At 43.4% G+C, this 20,269-nt stretch overlaps 1 protein-coding gene across 1 annotated transcript in view; it reads right to left on the bottom strand.

The window, feature by feature from the left end:
• Nucleotides 1-20,269, bottom strand: part of gbe1b (glucan (1,4-alpha-), branching enzyme 1b) — a 146,860-nt gene that overhangs the window by 70,325 nt on the left and 56,266 nt on the right. The window contains exons 9-12 of the mRNA XM_078245751.1: nucleotides 19,015-19,142; nucleotides 18,606-18,704; nucleotides 2,671-2,781; nucleotides 2,408-2,579 (exon numbers count right to left, since the gene is read on the bottom strand). Coding sequence (XP_078101877.1) covers nucleotides 2,408-2,579; nucleotides 2,671-2,781; nucleotides 18,606-18,704; nucleotides 19,015-19,142 — 510 coding nt within the window. The remainder of the gene's footprint in view (nucleotides 1-2,407; nucleotides 2,580-2,670; nucleotides 2,782-18,605; nucleotides 18,705-19,014; nucleotides 19,143-20,269) is intronic.

The raw sequence follows: 20,269 nt of genomic DNA, 5'->3' as shown, positions 1-20,269 counted from the left end.
AGCGTAGGCTGTATTTACATTAAACCAGAGAGTGGCTCATCCAAGGAAATACATTCCCTTCAACCAAGGTCATCTTCTGACAGCATTAATTATCACTTTATTATCTTTAGCAGCAGGCCTCCATAAAGCATGCCGGAGCTCAGATGATGTGTTGAAAATGAGAAGCGTCTCAACGACTGAGAATTGGAATCAATTTAAGAAAAAAAAAAAAAAAGGGAACGAATCTGATCGTAGACAGCTTGTGTCCTGTCTTTCACCATCAGCTCTGGAAAGTGAGTATTAATGTCAACCCCACTTCAGAAGGTTCCTTTGATGCTTATCGTCAGCCTTGACTCGATGGCCGCGAGCTACTTCAGAGATGTATATCCATGAAAGAAATATAACAAATCTAATAACTGAGCACTTTACCCCAAATGGAAAATAAATGACAAGGGCTACTTCAAGATATTTTAAGACTTCATGAATTAGGATATATTTAATTATTGCAAAGGTAAAACCTGATTAGTCTTCTAAAGCTAAAAGAAAACAGACAGTATGACATAACTGTTATGTAAAAATAAATAAAATAAAATGACACTATAGCATAAAATATAACACCCTTAACAGTAGTGCAAATGAACACAGTATAGCTCATCAATTAAAAATGTATAGTGAAGCCTGTTTCTGCTTGTTGCCCGTAGAGGACTTGAATCAACAGGAGAAAAAAATGTGCATTCACAGTACAGTGTATATCTGTATTAGTAAACACCTACAGTACATGTAGGATACAGTGTATATCTGTTCAGTGAACACCTACAGTACATGTAGGGATACAGTGTATATCTGTATCAGTGAAGACCTACAGTACATGTAGGGTACAGTGTATATCTGTATCAGTGAAGACCTACAGTACATGTAGGGTACAGTGTATATCTGTATTAGTAAACACCTACAGTACATGTAGGATACAGTGTATATCTGTTCAGTGAACACCTAGCATACAGTGTATATCTGTTTAGTGAACACCTAGAGTATGTTGCGTCTGCCTGAGGGGAAAGGTTCAAATTCAGGAAGAATATATTACATGAAAGAGATTTGAAATGATTCAAGCTCGACTCCTTTAACAAAAAAACATAACCAAAAGGTAGGACTCCAGGCTGTGGAACAAACTGCCCCAACCCATCAGATCTGCCCCCTCTACTGAGATGTTTAAGGGCCTTCTTTTCCACACCCGAAACTCTAAAGCTGAACCTGAAAAGTCCGAAAGTCCAGACCAAACGAGGTAGGTGTGAAAGCACCCGAAAGCACAGCTCAACTTTTCCCTGGCTTTTGAAGGTAATTAAATTGCCACTACAATTGGCTTCATGTAATGATTTTTTTATTAGTTTATTGATCTTAATCTGGATTTCTGCCTGGGTATATGTGACCTATATGTATATGTCATAAATGGTTTTGGTGTATGCTGTTGACCTGTTTTTCTGCCTATGGTTGTAAAGCACTTTGGTCAGCTCACATTTAAAAAATAATTTTGACGTGACTTTACGCTACACAATCATGACTTCGATTGCACCTTAAGTGTTCATTGATGTATTAATATGACCTGATCATATGATTTTATTATATTATATATATATATAAAAAATGGTATTTGACATGTAATGTGATGCAATTGGATATGTTGTGTGATATGTGATATGAAAACACTATGTGAGAGCTGAATCAAGAATCACGAGTATGTACATTGTGAGCTGAATGTGCTCATTTTATGCCTGAATTTTGAATTGGAATGTGTGTAAACTTAATGGATCCATTCCAAAATACAAGCTATATATAATTGCAGTATATTAGGGCTCAGATTAAAAAAAAATAATCTTAAAGCCACAAGTGATGTCGTGTTTTTTCTGACCAATGGTTTAAAAAAAAAAAAAAAACATATTCAATTTTCAATCTTATACAGCAGAGAAAGGAAGCACATCCTCACACTTGAGAGAAACAAGGTAACATTTAGCAGTTTGCTTGCCAGGTGATGTAAATTAGTAATGGATTATCATAATGGTTGTACATGCTGCCTTTTTTTAAGTAATTGTTCATTTTTTCTTACACTGCACTGTGACTTTCATTCTTGTATTTCATACCTGGCGTATTTTATTTTAGCTGTTTTTATATTCTCTTTAAATCGTTTTTAACTGCTCGTTAATGTTTTATGTAAAGCACGTTGAATTGCCTTTTTTGCCGAAATAGCCTATACAAATAAAGATGGTTTCAATTGAAATAATCTAAAGGACGCCATCAAAACGCAGGATTGTATTGACCTGCACATAACAAGGAGTAATACAATATTTTTTAATGTCTATTCTAGTATACAGTATCATTTCTATGTACAGTACCTGCAGGGTTAGGTTCTCTGCGTGTTTTCAGGACCACTCACCTATGAAGTTGAGGTAGCCTTCTCCACCCAGGCCATGAGTGAGGAGGCGGATCATCTTATGCAGCTGTATGCCGCGGTCGATGATGGGTGTCATGGCAATCAGGGTGCTCATGTTGGTGTACATCTCCTTGTCCATCAACCAGAAGGCCAGACTCTTATCCCCAACCAGAGCCTGGAGAGGTGGATTCTGTTTTATGACCCACAGCAAGATAATCCACACTCTATTGACACTAAAAAGTGGGATCTGGGAGATAATCGCCTACCTGATCATGACTTTCTGCATAGGCTATGCATTTCTCTCCATAGCGCCTGTTGGTCAGTGTGTGGACGATATTGCCCATGTCCCAGTCCTCATCCTTTAACTCCTTCAGGATCTACACAGTGACAGAGTTGGGTTATTGGAAAAAGGGTTTGATAGATGTGTAGCTGAGAGATCCATTCGGGCTCTGACTGATGTCTAAAGCTCAGTATTTCAGTTCTGGCAGTCTTTCTTACCTTTCTTAAGTTTTTTTTCTGGGTTACACTTCTCTCTCAGATCAATCTCTGTTTTGACATCGCTATATATGTGAGTTATGTCTACCTTTGAATGGCGAAAATGGAGTTTTTAATAACTTCACTACAGCCCATGGGTGTTAAGGCATCAGCTCTCCCGACCTGAGATGGACAAGGTCAGAGCCTCTCATCCAAACGGAGGGATTCGACAATAAATCCCACCATGGAATCAATGACCTGCCAATGGCCTGCCTACATGCACACTTCCTGCCGAAAGGAGTCATTTTCAGAGGTCAGAGGGAAACAGGGGGGCCACCAAAACATGCATCACAAGCACATGTGCCCACACAGTGCTGCTATACAGTTCTAACAAAGAAAAACAAGAGCACAAGGCAGAGTGAAGATAACCACGTAGACTGTAGTGGTGCTGGGCATAGAGATGATATAATAAACAAGAGAAATGTTAGAAAGCCACAGTATCAATAGCATTGCTAAATAGAAAAAAAAGAGTTTTTGCCCTCCAAGAACCCTTGGTAATAGACATGCAGCCTGTCTGATTGTCTGAGTTGCAGAGTCCATCTCAGTGACAGGTTGAAATCTGCTCGGTGGAATTTGCTGTGACAGCTGATTGACATGTCAGGAAACCTTTATATTACTCTACAGAGCCATAATCCTTAGAGTAAAGAGAGTAAATTGTGTCGATCAATATGTCTGAGATGAACTGGCTGGTCCACCTAAATAGAGGCTCTGCAGCTCTATATATCACCATCTCTTCACATTCACTCTGCTTCACCTTAGCCTTGTGTGGCCATATTAGGCATTGCCAATGCCGCCAGAAAACCTCAGCCAGGCGTCCCTCGTCTACATGTTCTACAGATTCTCAGACCTCTGAACTCCCTCTGAGCTCAGAGCACCGCCTCAGATCCTCGAGCCGAGCCATTGCTGGCCATTCTTTGGTTTTAATTCAACATCACAACTGTTCAGGCCTCTGATGCTGAGGACCTTATAGCTTGGAACAAACGTCAGCATAATGTCTTAAATTAACAAGCAGGCTTTGACATATACTGCCTTTAACCATCCCAGCCAAGTTGAATCTAATGTCCGCCTGTTTTTGTCATGTAACTGGATTTTTATAGTAATAATAATTTAGTTTGCACCATGTTACATTGCTTTAAAATAACATGCTTATTTAGTTTAGTGAAGCTTGTGTTTTTGAGTGATTCACTTTTTGTTGTTGTTATTTACCATATTACGTCATGAACATTTAAAGGTCCAGTGTGTAACGTGTTTAGTTCAAAATCTGTGTTGCCCGTTCACAAACTTGTCCTTTTTCATGAATATTTACCACCACCATCAATTCCAAGTATTCCTATTGGCTTGACATTTTACATTTGCATTCGCATGAACTGGGGTAGACGCTCCATATTCATGCGCCATCTTGAAATACGTTAGCCGGTAAGGGACATACGGGACATGCTGCTCCGCCTTTCACGTTTTCGCTGTCACATGATAAACTCACAGGTGCTGCTAATGCTGCCAATGGGTATCGGGACGCTCGCGGCCCCGGCAAGTTTGAAGGAGGAAACATGGAGGACCACACGTATTCAAAATCCAAATTTCAGGAACAGGAGTCTTCTTCGCCCAGAAAAAGAAAAAGGATGTTGAAAAGAGCAAGAGATCGTCGTCATCAGAAAAAAGCGTGAAGGCTACCGTAGCTGTGATACGTACTTTGAACTGCGTGGCGCGAGAGAGTTGATTGATGATATATGATCTCAATGCTAGATGGGAGAAATTCCCACACATTGGACCTTTAATGTTACAGAGAAATGTGAGATGATTGAAGTGTTCAGGCACATTAAGACATATAATAAACTAAATGGATGTGTAAGGGATGAAAGGAGCAAAGGGGGCTTATACAAAGTCGTTCTCAATATATCAAAAGGTAAAAATGCACATACAAATAAACTAAAACAGGAATGAAATATATATATTAAAAATTAAGCATTTAATTTGGCTTGAGGCGTTAAAAAAAAAGAATCTTGAAGATGTGTAACAAAACAGATGCTTTTACAGTTCAAGCTCTGTATTTAATGTTACTGTATATTGGTAATGCCAATATATATATAATATTCAGTTTCTGAATGCAGTACAACACCGTATGCCTTTCTCTGTGAATAGTGAGAGCGTTGTGATACTTTACAGTATTTAAATTGATTTATAATTAAAAAGAAATAGTCATGGAGATTACATTTCCAAATAATCAAGGCAGATGGGTCATAGTTACCAGGTGTCTATTCTCAAGACATTTTTAAATGAAATGTATCTTGTTAAGGTAGAATGGGTAGCTGCCTATCACCAAGACCAAGCTCAATCTTTTAAGACTGAACATTAGTCTGGGGAGTCTGCTCTGGATTTTCCCTCCACAAGAGGCGTGATCAACGGGCATAGTTCAAATGACTCTGTACGCAATTGGATAGTCCTTCAACCAATCAGACCAACGATCCGGGTGACGTACTTTGCAGAGCGAAAAAAAAAGCGACGACAGCGGCATCAACGGGTTGCTGCCATGGATGTATGAAGAGAATGGTTGCTGCGCTTCGGTGGCCGCCATGTTGAACGTAAACAAAAAGCTGCTTGCCGTCGCTTCTCTATCGTCATCGTGTTAAACCTGCCAATAGCGCACCAGGTGGATGAGCCACCAGTTTGTGATTGGTCCCCGCAGATTTGTAACCGAAGCAGGATAGATAAACGTACAGGTTTCCAGCCTGAGCTGCAGGGAGAAATCAAATCGCCGGCAGATCGGGCTGGGTTTACCCCGGCTAGTAAGTAGCATCATGGAAAGTTAATATATGGATAGATTCACCAGTGATACAAAGTTTTAAAATGAATTTCATTCCTGCAGCTAAACTAAGAATGCAACACCAGCTGAAAATAAATACCCCCCCCACACCAGTTCCAATATAAAAGCTAAACGACTGACACACCCCGGGGATCATCCCCGGCCGCCTCCACATCCACGTACAATCAGACACTTTACACTGCCTTATGAATCATTACAATTCAATTTAACCGCAAAAAGTGGTCTGGGAGCAATTAATCTGGGAGTGGGACTGTCGGAGCGGAGAAAGGAGTGACTGGGTTGACAACTTCCCAACCACCAGCTCACCCACATCAGCCCCGACCAGCAGAGCTTCCTGGCACCACTGACACTCCACTTCATCAATGATAATGAGCAGCGCACAAATCTTACTTTACAAGCCTGCTGTCGGGAGCCAACCAGAGTGCCCAGATTAATTAGGCAGAGCCAGAAATAAAATGAAGAAAAAAAAAAAAAACTAGCAGTGCAGGATGAGGTCATCTCCCTGCCACTGACATGCTGTGACTGATTCAAGATCCTCTCTGCTACCATCATATGGTGCTGCGAAGGACTCGGAGGCAGAGGCGTGTTTAGTGTAAAGCTCTTGTTTTACATTTGGTGGCAGTCCGAGCATATTGCTTCTCCTGTCTTTGGAAAAAACTATTACTGTGTTGACTGAGGTTGCGTTGCTATGGGAAACATCTTCTCTTCACACACACATTGCCGCCTCCTGAGATGAGCAGGCAACGAAGGTGTGCAACACTCAATCGCATGTTTTTGTGGAAATTAACGAACATTCTGCCCACGCAAATGTCTCCGCCAGAGGCTTGGCTCGGCTGAATGGCACTCCTAAGCTCACCACGCAGTTTGCTGGAGAAAGCAGCATCACCACCAGTTAACACCATACAAGGGAGGCCTTAAGAGTGCAATTAGCTAATAAAATAAAGCAGGATGAAGCTGAATTGCTGACGTTAAACGAGGCAAGCAGAGGGTTACGCCGGCAGAGGTAGTCAAAGAGAGTGGGCACCCCTAAAAGGCTGACATGTTTTCATTAACAAGCTAGAATCCATCATTGCTTGCCTGCAGCCTGAATTTGATCAAGTCATGTTAATTGAAAGTGTTTCCAGTATGATGGACAGAGCAAAGTACGTGCACCAGAAATGGAGTTTCCTCCCTGAAACAAATAAAAAGAGAGCTGCCCAGGCTGCTATTTTCATTCAATTAAAATAAATGGAGGAACAGAAACACAAATCGGGACAATTGACTCGGAGGTCATTCAAGTTGAAGAGCTGTGAGAAGGAGATGGATGCTGGAGAATTCTCTGCATCGCCTTCTCTTCTCCTAGCCGTGGCTGGCGAGCCCTCCACCTCCTCCGTCTCTAATTGTTTCAATTACATCTCAATCTACTGGAGCTGGAGGGAAGGGTGCTTGTTAAATTAGAGGGCTTTTGTAACATTATCCATTAGGAGTGACAGCATTTTATGGTCATAATCAGATCGAATCAACCAAACTTGTGCTGTGCGCCTTATCTGCTCCTCATTAGGATATCTTAATTTTTCACAGCCTGTTGGTCCTAACAGCCTGCTGCAGCCAGTAAATGAGTCGTATCAATCAGTCATGCTGAGGACCAAACACAGCGTGAGGCCCCGCTCCAGGAACCGGGAGAGATTCATTGGTGCACACATGTGAATCTATAAATAAGCTCACAGCCATGTTGATCTGTCTCTTTGTCTGTCTCTCTTTCCGTCCGTCTGTCTCTATTTCCGTCTCTCTGTCCGTCTGTCTGTCTGTTAACCTGAATGCCTGCCCCCCCGCTCCATGTCTCTACCCCTGGAGGCTCCACTTCAGTCCATTCAAATCCCTCCCTAATTGACACTCTGTGAGAAAAAGGCAAGGCTGGCCCTGAGTGCACTTCACTGACTATGCCAAGGCATGTTCATATGAATGCTTCCCTGAACAGTAATACATGAATTTGGCCGCTCGCTTGCTCTCCTCCAGCTTTACGATTCACATGGTGTCAAGTCTCCTCGGGGAGGCAACAGATGTAATTGAAAAAATGCAACCAGAAGAGGATTGCATTGCAAGCAATACTGTTTGAAAAGTAAAAGCAGCAACAACCTCTCCAGAGGCGTCCCAAGGATAATCCTGTGAAACCTTTGGTTACCTTAGAGGACGCTGTGTCTCAGCGGTGCAGCACTGCCTGCTGCACAGCTACTGCAAGCACCGCCGAGGAAGGTCAAGTCTGGGACTCTCTCTCTCTCTCTCCCTCCCTCCCTCCCTCCGCCAGTCGCTTCTCCTCCCTCCATCCTCACTATTGAGTAAAGCCCACCGCTGTGAGAGACAGGCTTGATTAACGATGCATAGACTTCCCCCATCGAGAAACACAAGAAACTGTAGTGCAAGAGGATGCACGCTGCGCTGAGGTCACACACTCTGCTTTGCTTTTTCACCAAAATATGAGTAAATATAACTTTCAGTTTGTAGAAGTTAATAAAAAGGCACAGCTTTATATTAGTCTTACAAGTCTGCAAACAGCATTTTTCCTCAAATATAAAACGAACGAAAAAGAAACGTCCTCTTGCCCCACAAACACACACACACACACACACACACATTCCAGCCAACCCAAACAGACAGACACATCCCCAGAGATAACCTGCTGCCTGTCTGCATTCCTACAAATGTACTTGTACTTGTAATATTTTCCCTTTTCATAAAATACTGTGTCATACTGACAATGGGTGGCATTTCTCACTAATACAGGCTTTGAGGAAACACCAGGAGAACAAGAAAATAAGTTAGTTATGTACTGATCCCAAGCGCAGTAAATCTAGCCAAGTTCTCCAGAAGAGGCAAACATTGCTCCAAAACAAGGTTGAAAGAAGCTTTGGGAGAGCAAGTCTGCACATGTGCGACAGGGTGTTGGTGCCAGCAGAACAGAGAGCAATGTTCAGCCATAGAAATATATAATAATAACCTTAACTTTTCTGGCTGGGTATGCATGCTTTTGCCCTGTGCTAATCTGCGTCAGCATCATCCAGTTATGGACTGTCATACCTGATCGCTGCACAGTTATAAACAATGTTTTCCCATTGTGGGCCATTAAGTACTTCCACAGTGGCAGTTTGGACTCAAGTGCCGAGCTAAAGGGTGCTTCAACAGTTGTTGGTGGAAGGACGGAGAAGATTTGGCGCCCATAATTTCCCATCCAGTCTGAAGCAGTGCTGGGTGGCATCACATCACTCGATGGTGTTATGTTATATTATTCTGCTATTCAAGGTACTGTTTTTGTGATCATCTTACCTAAATTCTGTATCAGATTGTAGTTAAAAATGGTCTCCCATCACTGTCGCCCTGTTCATTTTGACACAATTTTTTTTTTTGGCCCAGCTAATGACCTATTTTATATACTAAATCTGGTGTCAAAACTCTCCATATACTTTTAAGGGGTGTGATATCCTCCATAATAAAGAATCCACCTCAGAGTCCTTTTAAGTCCGCCATGTTTGCCCAAATAAAATGTTGGTGTCAATTATGTATGTGATTTAAGAATCAAATCAGGAGCAGTGAGGGTTTTTTTCCCATAAAATGTTGTATAACTAATATTTCAATTTAAAGCTTTAGTGTGTAACTTTTTGATATTATTGAATGTCCGTTCCATTCAAGCCATTGCCAAATGAGTTGATACAAAGCTACTGTAATTAAGACTATTAGCTCCACACAACGCTCTCTGTATTTCTCAGTATGGCTGTGTTCAGAAGATTGTGATGTCTGGCGTCTTTCCCGCGCAGACTTTCCCGTTTTGTTGCCTCTATCCATTTCTTCACTTATACTGTCACTCTGTCGAAATATGCACACACGTGGTACGGTCCATAGGGTTTGTCACATACTGGACCCGTGCGCTGACGTGCACTAACATGTGCAAGTGGCACGGTAACTGGCCAAGGAAACAGGATCATTATAGCGTTTCAAGCGGGCTCTAAATCAAACACAACTAAGCCACACAGCCGACGGACGGGACGCAGCGCTCCACAAAACAAACTAAATATTGGTGATATATTATCACGATATAATATTGCGCGACGTGATATCGCAATAACGATATTGAGTCGATATATCATGCACCCCTAGTGCACACATTAGCTACATTTTGTCTGGAAGAGAGCAGAGCAAGGAGCTGCACATTATGCTGTATGGCATGACTGATGGTAACCTTGCAGTCTGTGGAGGAAACATGGAACAAGTGTAAACTCTGACAGTAGGCAAGAAAACTGAGCTGGAGAATTCACTATTCTAAAACAAGCTTTTCCTCTGTACAGTATAGTCCAAACTAAAATGAAAAGACAATGTGATTAATATATAATTCTCCACTACTACAGTGGGACTAATGACACTAAAATTGAAATAATAAACAGACATGATGAAAAGAAATTAAAGCAAGATCAAGGCACCTTCTGTGTACCCCATTTTAAACCGTCTTTTTTTCTTTTCTTTTTCATCTTCCTATCTTATTTTTAGTTTAAGCTTGTCCATTTCGTCTTCAGGGTTTCCAAAGTCACATCTGTAAGTCGAGCGATGCCGTCTATTTGTGGACCAACGGGACAAAAGTCCATTCAGAATTCTCAGGATTTTCAGTGAATCAATGAAGACAATTTCATTTGTTTAGCACAATCATCTCCACAAATGAACACATATTTACCTTATTTTAACCCCACACACAAATAACACTGGAACATTGTCACATTAAAAACAGTTGAAGCTTGAAAAAAAGCCATTAGAGATCTGGTGAGGGAGGTCGCCGCTCAATGGAAGTCTGGATTCTAGGACTACAAACTGTCATGCTCTATTGCCATTTCATCAGATTTATTCATGGAAATTCCAATAATTTCAATTTAAAATGATATATATATATTTTTATATTTCTTCACAGCTTATTGTTCCTAGTGTTAGAGTGAAAATAATTGACCCCGCTGCTTCGTGAATTCATTATGGCTGAAATTATTCTCTGCACTTGCAAATGAGTGGAGGGTGATACACCTACTGGCTCAAGGGTTTGTTGTTAAGTCTCCGATCTTCCACTATTCACATTGTCAAACTGGTTGGGGAAAATGCATTGCTTTTAAACAGACAAATAACCTTTGCTTTGGCATGGTGTAAAGGACAGACATTTCAGACTGGATAATGAATCAAAGTGAAATGTAAAGCTGACTGCCAGCCCACTCAAATGCTCCACTTCAAAAAAATAAAGAAGACATTTTGGCTTGGATCGGTGACTAGATGACCTTAAAGTTATCATTATGAAAGCTTGTCTTTCTTTGGCTTTTATTGCTTTTAATTTAAATAATTATGTCTCTGCCATCGTTTATCCATAACGCTGTGTTTGAAGGGATAAATAATGACCTTCCCATTCACACGGTTGGTAGGATTAAGAAGGAGAAAAGGAAAAATAAATTAGCACTGCTTTAGAAAAAGCACAAAGACCTTCCTCAGTTGATAAGGGGGCGGGAGAAACTTTAGACCACTTTCTCTATAACAGCAAGAGAGGTCAAGAAAATTCATGTGACCTGTTTACACCTGATGATTGTAGAAATATATTTATTGTTATCCGTTCCATGGAAATTGAAGTGTTACCTTAAACCTGAAAGAAGCTAAACATGCTATCCTCACTTTAATCCTTCTTAGTCAGTAGTCTGCCAGAGCCTTTCTTAATAAACTGTTTTTTTTTTATGTTATTCTACTATTTCATTATATTTGAAGTTAATTTATTTTATATAATTGTATTCTCCGGGAACCATCACCTTATCGTGGTGGAGAGGTTTGTGTGTCCCTATGAACCTGAGGGCTGTGTTGTCTGGAGCTTTGTGCTCCTGGTAGGGTCTCCCAAGGCAAAGTGGTCTCAGGTGAGGGGCCAGACAAAGAATGGTTCAAAAATCCTATGAAAAATCGAGGAAGGGAGGAAGGGATGAAGTGACCCTGCCCGGAGGAAGCCCGGGGCCCCCGTCTGGAGCCAGGCCCAGATGGAGGGCTCGTCAGCGAGCGTCTGGTGGCCGGGTTTGCCACGGAGCCCGGTCGGGCACAGCCCGAAAAAGCTACGTGGCGGACATCCCTCCATCCCATGGGCCCACCACCTGTGGGAGGAACCGCTGGGGTCGGGTGCGCTGCCACATGGGTGGCAGTGAAGGTCAGGGGCCTCGACGGACCAGACCCGGGCAGCAGAGGCTGGCTCTGGGGACGTGGAATGTCACCTCTCTGTGGGGGAAGGAGCCGGAACTTGTGCGGGAGGTGGAGCGCTACCGGTTAGATCTGGTGGGGCTTACCTCTACGCACAGTCTTGGTTCTGGAACCATACTCCTGGATAGGGGTTGGACTCTTTTCTTCTCCGGAGTTGCCCAGGGTGTGAGGCGCCGGGCGGGTGTGGGGATACTCACAAGCCCCCCGGCTGAGCGCCGCTACGTTGGAGTTTAACCCGGTGGACGAGAGGGTCGCCTCCCTACGCCTGCGGGTTGTGGGGGGGGGGAAAACTCTGACTGTTGTTTGTGCATATGCACCAAACAAGAGTTCAGAGTATTCGGCCTTCTTGGAGACCTTGAGTGGAGTCCTGCATGGGGCTCCAGTCGGGGACTCCATAGTTCTGCTGGGGGGGGACTTCAACGCGCACGTGGGTAATGATGGAGACACATGGAGAGGCGTGATTGGGAGGAACGGCCTCCCTGATCTAAACCAGAGTGGTTGTTTGTTGTTGGACTTCTGTGCTAGTCATGGATTGTCTATAACGAACACCATGTTCGAACATAGGGATGCTCATAAGTGTACTTGGTACCAGAGCACCCTAGGCCAAAGGTCAATGATCGATTTTATAATCATTTCATCTGATCTGAGGCCATATGTTTTGGACACTCGGGTGAAGAGAGGGGCGGAGCTGTCAACCGATCACCATCTGGTGGTGAGTTGGGTCAGGGGGTGGGGGAAGACTCTGGACAGACCTGGTAAGCCCAAACGGGTAGTGTGGGTAAATTGGGAACGTCTGGAGGAGGCCCCTGTACGACAGACTTTCAACTCACACCTCCGGCGGAGCTTTTCGTGCATCCCTGTGGAGGCTGGGGGCATTGAACCTGAGTGGACAATGTTCAAAGTTTCCATTGCTGAAGCTGCGGTGAGGAGCTGTGGTCTTAGGGTCTTAGGTGCCTCAAGGGGCGGTAACCCAAGAACACCGTGGTGGACACCGGTGGTCAGGGAAGCCGTCCGACTGAAGAAGGAGTCTTTCCGGGATATGTTATCCCAGACGACTCTGGAGGCAGTTGCAAGGTACCGAAGGGCCCGAAGGGCTGCAGCCTCTGCCGTGAAAGAGGCAAAGCAGCGTGTGTGGGAGAAGTTCAGAGAAGACATGGAGAAGGACTTTCGGTCGGCACCAAGGTACTTCTGGAAAACCGTTCGCCACCTCAGGAGGGGAGCGGGGAACCATCCAAGCTGTGTACAGTAAGGATGGGACGCTGTTGACCTCAACTGAGGAGGTAATAGGGCGGTGGAAGGAGCACTTTGAGGAACTCCTAAATCCGACTAATACGCCCTCTATGGTAGAGGCAGAGCTGGAGGATGAGGGGGGATTGGCATCAATTTCCCTGGTGGAGGTTGCTGAGGTAGTTAAACAACTCCACAGTGGCAAAGCCCCAGGAATTGATGAGATCCGTCCAGAAATGCTTAAAGCTCTGGGTGTGGAGGGGTTGTCTTGGTTGACACGCCTCTTCAACATTGCGTGGAAGTCTGGGACGGTGCCTAAGGAGTGGCAGACCGGGGTGGTGGTTCCCCTTTTTTAAAAAAGGGGGGACCAGAGGGTGTGTGCCAATTACAGGGGTATCACACTTCTCAGCCTCCCGGTAAAGTCTACTCCAAGGTGCTGGAAAGGAGGGTTCGGTCGATAGTCGAATCTCAGGTTGAAGAGGAACAATGCGGGATTCCGTCCTGGTCGTGGAACAACGGACCAGATCTTTACTCTCGCAAGGATCCTGGAGGAGCCTGGGAGTATGCCCAACCAGTCTACATGTGTTTTGTGGATCTGGAGAAGGCGTATGACCGGGTGCCCCGGGAGATACTGTGGGAGGTGCTGCGGGAGTACAGGGTGAGGGGGTCCCTTCTCAGGGCCATCCAATCTCTGTACGACCAAAGTGAGAGCTGTGTCCGGGTTCTCGGCAGTAAGTCGGACTCGTTTCAGGTGAGAGTTGGCCTCCGCCAGGGCTGCGCTTTGTCACCAATCCTGTTTGTAGTATTTATGGACAGGATATCGAGGCGTAGTCGGGGTGGAGAGGGGTTGCAGTTCGGTGGGCTGGGGATCTCATCGCTGCTTTTTGCAGATGATGTGGTCCTGATGGCATCATCGGCCTGTGACCTTCAGCACTCACTGGATCGGTTCGCAGCCGAGTGTGAAGCGGCTGGGATGAGGATCAGCACCTCTAAATCGGAGGCCATGGTTCTCAGCAGGAAACCGATGGAGTGCCTTCTCCAGGTAGGGAATGAGTCCTTACCCCAAGTGAAGGAGTTCAAGTACCTTGGGGTCTTGTTCGCGAGTGAGGGGACAATGGAGCGGGAGATTGGTCGGAGAATCGGCACAGCAGGTGCGGTATTACATTCAATTTATCGCACCGTTGTGACGAAAAGAGAGCTGAGCCAGAAGGCAAAGCTCTCAATCTACCGGTCAGTTTTTGTTCCTACCCTCACCTATGGTCATGAAGGCTGGGTCATGACCGAAAGAACAAGATCCAGGGTACAAGCGGCCGAAATGGGTTTCCTCAGGAGGGTAGCTGGCGTCTCCCTTAGAGATAGGGTGAGAAGCTCAGTTATCCGTGAGGAGCTCGGAGTAGAGCCGCTGCTCCTTTGCGTCGAAAGGAGCCAGTTGAGGTGGTTCGGGCATCTGGTAAGGATGCCCCCTGGGCGCCTCCCTAGGGAGGTGTTCCAGGCATGTCCAGCTGGGAGGAGGCCTCGGGGGAGACCCAGGACTAGGTGGAGGGATTATATCTCTAACCTGGCCTGGGAACGCCTCGGGATCCCCCAGTCGGAGCTGGTTAATGTGGCCCGGGAAAGGGAAGTTTGGGGTCCCCTGCTGGAGCTGCTACCCCCGCGACCCAACCCCGGATAAGCGGATGAAGATGGATGGATGGATGGATGGATGGATAATTGTATGCAAAGCACTTTGAGCTATTGAAATGAAGGTTTCCTATTTTAGAACACAATCATAGCAGCAGGGTGCTAAACACTGTATTGTATAGAACAGCACTGGTATTATTGAAACAATGAATGTCATTTATTCGAGGAAGTAATCAATGTGTAAATTAATTCAGAACCTGGTTGATTTTGTTGTCTATACACTAAGTCAGTGGATCTCAAACTTCTTTCAATAACGTACCCCCCATCGAAATCTCTTTTTATTGAAGTACCCCCCCCCCCCGACCAGCACAAAACATTTCCGGTAGCAACAAAATGCCTAGCTATATAAAGAGGCACAATACAGCGCTGCACCATCAGTGTCTGGTTTACAATGATATTGTAACTTAAAAAAAAAAAACACTTAAATACTTTTAATTTATTTCAAATATTTAGAATGTATCACTAAATGCATTCATTATCATAGTGTATCATTATTTTAGGAATTATGCATTAATGATATATTTTAAATAAACATTTTCCAAAGACCTAACGTACCCCCCGCAGTCCTCCAAAGTACCCCTAGGGGTACGCATACCCCCATTTGAGAAACAACTAAACAACAAGTATATCGTGAAGCCAAAACACCTTTGAGTTTAATGCATGCTAATGCTAAAACGCAGCTAACCACAGCACTTCCTGTAGAGTTACAGTAAGGCTATGACACAGAGTCAAGAACATTAGAAGTAGGGCTGCACGATATGAGGAAGATATCTTATTGTGATTATTTTGACTGATATTGCGATTGCGATACGATTCATTCTCATTTTCATTGCAAAATATATATATAAAAAATAAAAAAAATTGTAATAATGATGTAATATATAATGTAATATATTGAGATTTTTGGCGAGGACCTGTACCAACCAGTCTGTAGGATAGGGTTTGTCTCCGCAGCTCCACAATACTTCATTCAGAATGGTCCGACACATATTTTGACTTTCACAAATACTGCCCTGTGAGTATTATTTCCTGCTGCTGTGTTCGATGGTTGAGATGACTGCAGAGACGGATACATTTGCGAGATGGATATTATTTTCAGGAGTTATTACGCTGCGTTGACGCGAGCTGTCCCGTCACTGTTCCCGCGGTCAGAGCCAGAACCAGAGACGGTACGGACAACATCTGTGTCCCAGACGGTACGTCAGCGCGGACAGCTGTGTGTCGGGAATTCATGTTGAGGCTTGCTACACGTAAATACCATTGTATTTCATCAGCTGTGGAAAGTAACTATGCCGTACTTCAATACAACTGTAAGGTACTTTTAATTGAGTATTTTCATTTTCTCCTACTTGCCTATTGTACGTTTTACTTCTCTATTTTTATAGCTTTAGTTACTTTTAGTTACTATTCATATTAATTATACAAAATAGTATGAATAATCTATGATGTATTAAAGTGGATAAAGAGGAGACTTTATTGATCCGGTGGTGAAAGTCACAAGCTACCTGCCAAGTCAAACTTATTTTGGTGAAAGTAACTCAAAAGTAATGCAAAAGTAGTGTAAAGCATTACAATTCAGAGCCAGTAATATTGTAATATAACTGATTACTCTCAAATGACAGTAAGTAGTAATCTATAATGTATTACATTTTGGAAGTAAGTCGCCCAACACTGATTATAAGCTTCACAAAGAAAGTCTTTAACCAAGTAATATTCTATAGCAATACTGTCTTGTCACTGAGTGTATTGTTTGTATTGTTTTAGAGAGGAAACTTGCAAGCATGTAAGCATTCATAGTGTGCTCCTAACTTTCAGAAGTCAGTTGATAATGTTTGTACTATTTCCCCCTGGGCATGTTACATTTAGTTTCCAGGGGCCTCATGTATAAAAGATTGCGCAGCTTTCATACCAGAAGATGGCGTAGGGCCAAAACTTGAAAAGTACCTACGCACAGAAATATTCACATGTATAAAACCGGGCGTACGCCAGGTCCTGCACACCTTTCCTTTATACATCACAATCAACGTGAAATTGAGCGCACATGAACGAGCCACCGACCCCGCCTTGCCTCCTCCCATAAATGAATATGGAAATTACTATAAATGCGCCCCCGACGTCATTCTTCGTCCAATCACAACGGGTTATCCCGCTTCACCGACTGTGAGGTTGAGGTGCTGATCGCGGAGGTAGAGGCGAGAACAAAAATGTTCTGTTTGGAGGTTTGTCATCTTAGATAAGCAAAAAAAGAAAATGCCCAGAATAGCAAATGGTGACCGGTCAGTGAATGCACCGAACCATTGCAGAAATTAAAAAAAAAAAGTCCAATGTCGAAGTGGAAATCAAGAGAATAGTGTCAGCGGCACACCAGTTAAAGAACAACATGCATCTCAGTGTCAGTCCAAATTACGCACAATAAGCAGTATGAACTCACTGATGTAATGCCATTTATTTATTTTCTAAGCGTTAGTACGCTCAGTGAAACGGAGTCCAGCGCGAGGGAGACCCGACTCAGAGGAGGAGAGGTTAGTGAGGCCAGCGTCTCCACGGCAGGTGACAGTGCGCACGGACCCGCTGTGCCACGCATGGATGAAATAATGAAATAGTAAATAGGACTACAGTAACAGAAATATGTGCAGAATTAAGACAGTCAAGACGGCCCAGTGTTTGGCGGACCGGGTAGACCTTGTTCACTTAATAGCCTACAAATCATCCACGGGATCAAATACGCATCACATGAGTTTGCCCCCCCGACACAGCGTTTGTTCCTGGGGAGATGGATCCGTGCGTCCAACCTCCTGTGCGCCATGGGTGTCTGAGCCTCAGCAACTACAGACTCACAGACACTATTGCATTTTTCCGGGCCAATCTTTTCGTTGCACAGTGAATAAGATATTTGATCTATGGGAAATACAGAGGATGACTGAAAGTATTTTCTAAGTGGATTTTTCATTCATTTCCCGTCCTCATGTTCAACAGAGGTTAAGTAGCCTGCAAATTAAACAGTTAATAGTGTGAAAGATGTGAAACATTATCCACATAAACAAACTTTTATGGAGTATCAGTGACTATAATTATGTTTTGTTCACAGACGTATGCCAGTAAGTGAAGTAGAAACTTTATTTTGTAATGTTTGGTGATTTTCGGCACTTTTCAGTTAGAATTCGCCACGTTACAGAGCCAGAAAAGACTTTGCTGACGGCCCGCACATTCTCACGTCAAGTACATTTTTTATACATCACAAAGTGTCCGTGAAAACCAGTGTATGCAAGCTTTTCGTGCCTACGCAACGTTTATACATGAGGCCCCTGGTGTTTTAAGCACCCACGTCCGTTCAGGTTACACTGGAGCACAACACTGTGCAGGTTCCTCCAGGAAAATACCGGGCAAGGTCCTTGTGTCACTATACTGCTAGACAAGTTTTACACTTGAAAGCTTCTTTAAAAAGGCTCAAACGCTTAGCAACAGCCTCAGCTGTAACACAGCACAAGAGTGTTTAATGCCTCCTAACATGCCCTGTCACTGCCGTTGTCTTTCATCTCTGTTTTGAGCTTCTTTCTGTTTTCCTTCTACTGTAGTTGTGGCTTATACAGAAGTTTATTGGTGAGCAGAGGCCTACAGTGTCTGTTAAAGCTGCTAGAACAAAAAAACGAAGAAAAAAAAACAAACAAAAAAAACAGAGGGCACAAGTTAGATTAAATTAAATCATCTTACCTGAATCCACTTATCAGGAATGGCCATAGCCAGTCGGTAATCAAAACCAAGTCCTCCCTCCTCCACTCCTCTGCAGAGAGCAGGCATCCCAGACACATCCTGCAGAGATATCACATCATTTCATATCACATTTTCCCTTTATGTGCACACGTTTCTTTCCCAGTAGTCAGCCAAAGATCACATCAATGCCACTCCATAGCTCGCATATTAAAAAAGGGATAAAAATCCTATACCACAGGCCAAAAACAGAGTGACATCCCATTTCCTTTTTGCATTACTTCTTAATTACATCAATGAATACGTAAGTAAGCTATGCCTTGCTAATAAGTGCTTTTAATTAATAATAGCTGGGGGCAGTGTCATTGCAAAGGAAGAGGATGCTGCAGTGTGTTGTAGAGCGTGTTTTTACCTCTGCAACAGTGATGCAGTCAGGATAAAGGGTATGAAGAATGTGATTGGCAAGCATCAGGTAAACCAAAGATTCTTCATCCACCTGTAGGCCAAAGTACTCACTGTAGTCCCCTGAGAAGCCCGAGCCTGAGGAGTAACACCCACACAGTCAACACTCACCATCATGTTTTCCACCCAGTCCGTCATTCCTCACTTTTTCTTTGTTAAATGCTGCTACTCTTTTACTTCATATCTTTCTCTGTCTGAACAGTCCCAAAAGGTTAAGATATGCATGTTATTTTCTATATGGCTCATTTCAGGCTCTTTCGGTTTAGAAACTAGTACATGGACATCTGTCATTGATTCATTTTCTGCTCACAAGTACATGAGCTACACAGTAAGATGCCACATTTGAGATTGGAAAGTAGCACATACCAGTACTTATAGGATATGCAAATATATTCATAAAAACATTACACGCATATTACAGACTGCTACTGTGGATGACCATGAATTCTTTTTCGTGCTCTGTGTGTAAAGTTTCAATTTTTCATGTCTATCTGTGGCCCTCAGGATTTGTATTCACAGTTTTCTTTTTAATAGACATGTGTGATTTACATTTTAAAATTGTATTTTGTTTGTAATTCAGTTAGAAAAGGTGGACATTCAGCCATCAAAATGCGTTCTCTGCATCCAGAAGGCCTGACAAACGTGTAAATGCATTTCCTTGCTAAAACAATTTCAAAGCTGAATGTGTAATATGTTTACATCTGTGTTAACATTCATCATGCTGGTGCATTGCTATGTCTCTTAAGGTAGGGGTTCCCAAAGTCGGGTCCCGACAGGGCTTAATTTGAGCCGGAACATGCCGGAACACGTTGGATCCGGAACCTTTTTTATTGGATCCGGCACCTCCTGTGTCACTACGACAAATTGCCTAAATGAAAAAAATAAATTACTGTTTGTGTAGTGTTCAATGTTGTTATCTGTCTTGTTAGTCTTCATTCCCCATTGAAGTTCCACAAAAATCTCGTGTTTGCATTTTCGATGCGTTTTGAGGTGAATTTTCAGGGTAAGACGGGGGGGGAGAGGGACGGAGGGAGGGGAGGCACTTCAAGTGACACAAGCACTTGTGCTGGTTGAGATTGCTGTTAGCCTCATTCCACTCAGGGGAAAAATGTCAAAAAGACAACAAAGTTTGCTTAACTTTTTCAAATACGCTGGCCAGTCGGATCCCAAACAAGGAAAAATCGTTTCCGCCGATCAAGAATGTG

This window comes from Sander vitreus, chromosome 3 (assembly GCF_031162955.1).
Source record: "Sander vitreus isolate 19-12246 chromosome 3, sanVit1, whole genome shotgun sequence".
Classification (NCBI taxonomy): domain Eukaryota; kingdom Metazoa; phylum Chordata; class Actinopteri; order Perciformes; family Percidae; genus Sander; species Sander vitreus.
This window is presented reverse-complemented; position numbering and strand designations above follow the sequence as displayed.